This window comes from Antrostomus carolinensis, unplaced genomic scaffold, assembly GCF_000700745.2.
Source record: "Antrostomus carolinensis isolate BGI_N321 unplaced genomic scaffold, ASM70074v2 scaffold1473, whole genome shotgun sequence".
In the NCBI taxonomy this organism is placed as follows: Eukaryota; Metazoa; Chordata; class Aves; order Caprimulgiformes; family Caprimulgidae; genus Antrostomus; species Antrostomus carolinensis.
This window is the reverse complement of record NW_010307059.1, coordinates 1-7,176: the sequence shown is the minus strand read 5'-3', so window position 1 is coordinate 7,176 and position 7,176 is coordinate 1. Positions and strand designations below refer to the sequence as shown.

Genomic DNA, 7,176 nt, shown 5'->3' with positions numbered 1-7,176 from the left:
TTCTCTGGGTAACCTGTGCCAGTGTCTGACCACCCGCACAGTGAAGAATTTCTTCCTAATATCTCATCTAAACCTCCCCTCTTCCAGTTTAAAGCCATTACCCCGTGTTCTATCACTACCTGCCCTTGTAAAAAGTCCCTCCCCACCCTTCCTGTAGCCCCTTCAGGCACTGGAAGGCCACTATAAGATCTCCCCGGAGCCTTCTCTTTTCCAGGCTGAACAGCCCCAACTCTCTCAGCCTGTCCTCATAGGAGAGGTGCTCCAGCCCTCGGATCATCCTCGTGGCCTCCTCTGGACTTGTTCTAGCTGCTCCAGGTCTCTCTTGTGTTGGGGGCTCCAGAGCTGGATGCAGTATTCCAGGTGGGGCCTTACGAGAGTGGAGTACTAAAGACCACATTTTTCAATCTAAGCTCCTAAAACAATCCATGGCATAAAGAGCTTCTTCAATGGGTGCAATTTCATATTTCATGGACGTCAGTGGAGCCACGGCAACAGAGCTATAACAATATACCTTAACTTAAGGCGTGCCCCTTTGAGTTTTATTTTTCCTGTTAGTTTCTACTTCCACTCTTACCCACAGTTCCTTCTTATTCAGGACACAAAAACAAATTAAACTTCCAAATCCCTAACAATTGAGTGGATTGGAAATTGGGTGGAACTTTTCAGACTTTGCCAAAAAGAAAAATCGTAATTGGGATATCAATATTTTCCAAGTTTAGTAAGTTGGACACAAATATGATGCAACTAACAGTATAATCACCAAGACTATGTGCTATCGTAACTTGAACAAATACGCGCCTATGCAATATGCTCTGAAATACAGATCGTATCAAAACAGAAACACCATTTCATCCATTTTTTTACAACTAAATTTAAGGCTTCCTGTACACCATACGCCTTTATCTAAAAAGTATTATGAGGTTGATATTTCACATGCATTGGTACAAAGCCAATAATACTGTACATGTTACAAAAAGCAATAATTATTGCATCAGAAGAGAATAAGTGTACCCTGAAGATAAGCATTGCTATTCAAAAAGACAAGTAACTTCTTCCAGAAGAAGCATTACAGATAATCCATCGTGCTGATTCATCCTACCAGCCTTAGCAAAACAAACAGGATAAATCTATAGAAACATTCATTCTCTAAGCCCTAGCTTTACATCCATTACTGGGATATTTTACCTTTTCTGAAAGTACTGATTGCTTCATCAGTTAGCCAAGGTTTCCAGAAATCTGCTACAGCATTATAAACTTCACTGGTAGTTACAGGAAGCTGATCCTGTAAGAGAACAGAACCTGCTTAAGTCGGAGAATACAGACACATAGAACAAAAAATTATCCCACTAAATTATCCCACCCGACCTCTCACATAACACATAAGTGTATCCAGTCATTACCAGGAGGAACTCCAGAAAGGAAAAAAACCTCTGAACATCCAGTAGTGCTGATTGGGAACAAACGCCTGAACTTAGTCAGAACTGGCTGCGCGGCCCTGTTGATGCACTGACAAACTAATGCCAGAAATAGTTCAAACCTTGGGAGCACAGTACAGCACACACACATTCTGCAAAATTAATAAATATAAAAACTGAAGATTCAAAGTCTAAAAATAAAGTGTATTGGAGGGAAAGTTTAAACTTAAGCTTCTTTTATAGAAGGCAACTTTTTCAAGCAACCTGAGGTTCATAGCAGCTCCCCAAAACTCCACTGTGGCCCTCAGAAACATTCTGTTGAAATTCACAAATATTCCTGTGATACCCTGTAGTTCCAGTAGCAAAGCATTTAAATCGTAGAAGGAAAGTTCTGCCAATGTTTTCTCCCACCAGCTCTAATGAGGACTGTAGCACTCTCCAGTCTGGCCAAGCAACGCCCATGTGCTACCACTTGGTAAGAGCCAGACTCTCCTCTAACCCTGAGAGCAAGATCCCAGCCTGTCTTTGCCTTCCCTGAAATTTCTGCTGGGATTCTTAGCGCTAGAAAAACAAAACAGGTTGAAAAATAGGAGCAGTATCCCAGTGCATGTTTTCTTAAACATGAAATTTAACCTTTCTGAGATCTTTGAAACTAAACCTACATTATTAGGGGCTTAGGCACTAAGTCTCTGTCTAGGAGTAGTGCAATCAGAAGTCTGTTCAGACATTTGTTGCTTGCAGTGCAAAGATACTAGTTATTAAGAAAGCTTTGAACCACACCAGTTCAGCCAGAGCTAACAGTCACTAACAGACACAGTAAAACCTGATCTGAGATAAGAGGCCACGTTATGGAATGAAGGTGGTTTGGACCCAGGCAAGTCAGTGCTCTGTGAACCTGTGGATTAGACGGCATTTCAGGAATTTGTTTTAAGCAGGGGCAGGGCTGTGAAACAAACAAGACTATGCAGAAAGACCGAGGTCACAACATACGATCTGCAAGCCACCCCAATGCTTGATTAACCCGAGCAGTATTTTTAATAGGCTCTGCAAGAAAAATCACCCAAGACCGTTAAATTGTTACGACGGACAGGTCAGAACACAACAGAGAGCAATAAAATCCTCTGGTGTGTGGTGAGCACACCGCTTCCACGCTTGCTCTGGAACAGCCTACAGCGTGTGGCTTGCTCCACATCGCTTCCCAGTCTACGGGACACTTGCCAAGCACGTCCATATGAAAAACTGAAATGTCATCAACAGCAAAAAAAAAAAATCCAACAACCTGAAATGACCCCATAGTGGGGAATTTCTGATCTAATGGTCTTTTTTCAAACAGGAACAGAAAAGTATGCCAGTTCTGTGCATTGGTGAAGCCTGTCATTTCACAGCAAAGCAGCACAGAAACACTCCCATGTGGTTTTGTGCAGAGGGAACTACAACAGTTATTCCAATCAGCAGCCTGCTTCAAAATACTATTTACTGCCCGCCTGCCCCCCCCAACCATCTTTTTTCTATCTTCAGATTAAATTTCACAAACAAAACTCGTATTTTTTTGAAAAGTCACTACATTTCTTGTCTATAAGGTTATAGTATACAGGTTTTTTTCTTCTATATCAGAGGCGGCTGCTGAATGACAACTATTCTCTGTTTAGACTTTTTAAAAAAACAAAACGAAATGAAAACAAAACACTGAGTGAGACTTCAGTTAAGATGTTATTTATCAGAATACTTTACCAGTGGTTTCTGGTGAACCAACCTGGCCCCCTGTCAGTGCATATGACAAGCTGAAGCCAGACTACCAGAGCAAGAACACTAGAGACTGAAGTCCCAGCTTGGTTTGTGCACTCAGTATTCCAAGACAAGTTTAGCTCTTATTTTGTCTCTCACATTTCCCTTTCTCCTCTCTGAGCACCTGTTACTCCCTGATTTAGGAATCACTAACTCCAGCAATGATACAGGGAATGATACAACCACCTACCTCACCAAGATGTACCCTGATAGGACTAATGAATAACACAGAAAGCTGGAATACAAGTCTTTGGGGGTGTGAAGGGTTGTTACTGAACTCCATTAGGCATTTCAAACAAAATATTTAGTTGACCTGCTCCACATCCCCTCAGATCCACTGACAGAATTCTCAGGCTTCTCAGTCCTGTGTGCTGCCAGATCAACCCGCAATGTGCTTTAATGGGCACATGAAGCAACTGTTCTTGGGCTACGCCAAGAACAATATTCGCAGAACACTGAAAGTAAAAAAGCACTGTCCTCAGCTGCAATGGTGCATGTATCCAGTAAATCATCAATGAAAATACTTCTAAGTGTCCAATAAGAAAAGGAAAAAAACATATTTTTAACACTATCAGCAAAACTATGGGAAGGTCACAAAAATCCCAAGGAAAAAAAAAAAGTGTGTATTGACTATGATGAGATCTGGTGGTTCTAAACCATGAGAAACGATTAGAAGTGAATTTGCATGACCTCAGGCAATGTACAGATTTTACCTTGCATCAACATTTACTTGGGTAACAACACAGAGAGAGAGAGATGTACTTTCTGTTCTTGATTGGAACTATTTATAATTTTAAATGCTAATTGGAGAATTGTAGGATACTCTTTCCAGAATAATAGTTACACAAATTTAACTCTTATTTTTCACCCCTGCTTTCTGAGGGGTTAGGAACACACTCAATATGATACATAAACAAATTTCTAACTTGTTTTACCTGTGGCCAGTAGTCATGATTGCCCAAGGCCGGGAAAACCTGAAGATCTGGAAAGAAGTTACGAATTGTAGAACTCATATTGCCAATGATGCTAATGACCAACTTTGTGGAGAGTTCTTTTACAGGAACATGAGGAGGGCTATCTCTGAAAAAGGAAAAGGCTTTATTAACAAAGGTTTATTAGCAACACAAGGAAAGGCAAAAAATTCTGCAAACAAATCTACATTCTAGCACGCAATTCTACTACAGACTCTTTAATAAAAACAATAGAATTGCCTGAAAGGCTCTCTGAAAAGGGGTTTTTTTATATTAAAAAAAATCAAACCAACAAACAAGTAGACTAATGTTTATCCTACAATTCCCATTTAGCATAACTAAAATTTCTTAGAAATTAAACTCAACTCCATCATTTTGAGCTACTGTGCAGTTTGGGTTATATATCTTCTGTCATCCACACAACCTTTTAAGTTTCTTTTTCCCCTCTGAACAACATCCTGTTGAAAATGACGTACAATAAGGTAAGTTAAATAAATTAATCACTTGCCTTTACATATTTGTATTTTGTAACACCTTTCCCCTAGCAAAATTAAGTGACATACCATAGCCTTTCCAGCAAAAAGGAACTAGTTCTCACAAACGCTCAAAGATACTAATATCTTTGACAAATTATCCATTGATATATGCCATAAAAAAGTATGTGATGGTAAAATGGAGAATTTTGCTATGGTAGAAGGGTAAAATAATACTAGCTTTTATGAATACCTAGAAAGTAACAGGGCATGGTACTATCGAGGTACTCATATGCCTCCCTTTCACACCTCCTTCTCCAGTCCCACTGCTAAGGGCACACAAAGCCTCAGAGATAACACCTGTGTGAGAGAGAAAGTATTATTATGGCCATTTTCTAATAAGAAAGATTGGCACAGAAAAGGTAAATGTTTTACTCAACAGGGGACTGTACACATCCAAAATACTGCGACACCACACTTTCTTTAGAAGCACATGCAGCTATGAGTGGTGGTAATGAAGAGAGAGAGAGCATCTACGACACTGTTACCCTCCCCTTGCTAGCTGCTGATCTAGAATTCATACAGGCACCGAGCCTGAATGGTAACTTTATGCATTCTAAAAAAAACCCAAAACATGAGCTATAGCATTGCTTGATTCTAGCTACCTCTTATAGATTCAAATAAAATACAGTTAAAGGGTATCTCCTAAAAAGAGATGCACTTTAATGACCTTAAGACCTACACAATCCAATACCTCCCAGAATAATTCATTCCAGTCAGTTATTCCTCTGACCTTTCTTTATGCTTTTTCCACATGCCACCCTCCCAGCACCATTTCTATTAACTTACACTAATAGAGTGATGTGGTAAATGTCCCAGTGAACAGTCCAACCATATCCAGAAATTATTATAGAGATCAAAATCTGTTCCTGAGGCCTTATATTCTCACTCAGTCTTCCACTTATTAGCTATTCAGACAACTAAAAGGACTATTTAAAAGCAGCATTTGTGAGATACTAAGCTCAGATCTGTTGGTGCAAACATAAACTTGTGAATTACTGAACTGCAGTTATCCACCTGTTAAAAGCTTTAACTGCAGAGTGACTTGAACACTTACCCTGTCCAAATCATGAATGAAACCTGCTGTTTTGAATCCTTCATGAAAGCAAATGCTGACAAAATAAGTTGATAGGGAGAATCACACAAAAAGTCTCCAAAAGGGCCTGGGTTGGAGGCATTGGCTCCTTTGGAAGAAGAACAAACTCTGGTGCGATCAGGGGTAATGTGGTAAGTCGGATCTAAATGTAGGTCAGATACATGCCAGAACTGCCCTGTTTTCAGAAAACAAAGATTAAAGAAAATTTATTATTTGCATTTGAACTGGATATACACGGGTAATGCCAAGTTTGCTCCAGTTTGTCTACTGCTATTCCTCTTTCAAGTTTTGAAAATGAGAATAAATTTAATAAATTGTTGATTAGATCATCCGATTAAGTGTGGGCGAGTTCTGCATTCCTGACAAGATCCTTCACATAGTCTGCTTAGAAAAACTGAAAACAGAAGCAGAGGCATAGGTTTAAGCTGTTCAGCAGAAAAAAAATGGGAGGTGCCAGAGACTGGAAAATCAGCTCCTTTTCATTTATAGCAATCTGGAAAGTGGAGAGTAGAGGAGGTCATAGAAGGACTTCTCCATTCCACCTGAAAAGAGAGGGAGTTGCATTTTAATTATTTTTCCAGACCTTCCGTGCCTGGAAGCTCCTATAAAAGATCACAGTCTAGAAAGACAGGCAAGAAACAGCATGTGCAGAAAAATTTCAAAGCTCTCTTTCTCCTCAGCAGCCACAGCAGCAGAGACTGGGCTTCTCACCAGAGAGAGGTGTGTCAACTTTAGCTACTCACTACTTTCCAGGCTGACACATTCTCAGGCCCTGCTACTTAGCACTGTACAGAAAAGGAGCTGAGAAATACAGGAATAAGGCGAACAAGATGAATTAAGCTTGTACTAAACCGCCAGCCTTCAAGTTTCATGTAAAATAAGAGGAATTTCTTTCTGTCAGTGTCAAAGCACTTAGGAAAGGCACATGTGTATCTGGGGTAGTGACTGTGAAACCAGGACGGATATAAATTGATTTTTCCCAAGGTCACACGCTGACTCTGTGGCAGAGCAGGCACCAGGTGACTAGACCCCGTGGAGTTTTATTTCAGGAAGCAAAGACCAGAAGTGATCTTCAAAAGCTGCAACGCTGTGACTCCTACCAACGGGAGACAGAGAAACGCCTGGACACTGCTGCGCGGTTGGTCTGAGACACCTACGGAGTCACAGGGAATGAAACTCTTGTGGAACCATTTCGGAGCACTCACCTGCCGCGTACACTGCCGCGTACACGGCCGCACGGCGGATCACGGCAGGCAGAGGATGTGTCTGCCTGCTGACAGCACCCAAACCAAGTGCAATGCTCGCAGTGCGGGGCAGCGCGCCAAAGGCAGGGCAGGGCCCACCGCGGCGGGCACCCTGCGGAGCGCCGGCCTACC

At 41.2% G+C, this 7,176-nt stretch overlaps 1 protein-coding gene across 1 annotated transcript in view; it reads right to left on the bottom strand.

Annotated features, from left to right (window-relative positions):
• SMPDL3A (sphingomyelin phosphodiesterase acid like 3A) overlaps positions 1–5,975 on the bottom strand; it is a gene marked incomplete at its 5' end in the record, with an annotated part of 11,950 nt that extends 5,975 nt beyond the window's left edge. The window contains 3 exons of the mRNA XM_010165286.1: positions 1,186–1,282; positions 4,136–4,280; positions 5,762–5,975. Coding sequence (XP_010163588.1) covers positions 1,186–1,282; positions 4,136–4,280; positions 5,762–5,975 — 456 coding nt within the window. The remainder of the gene's footprint in view (positions 1–1,185; positions 1,283–4,135; positions 4,281–5,761) is intronic.
• Positions 5,976–7,176: the final 1,201 nt, after the last annotated feature.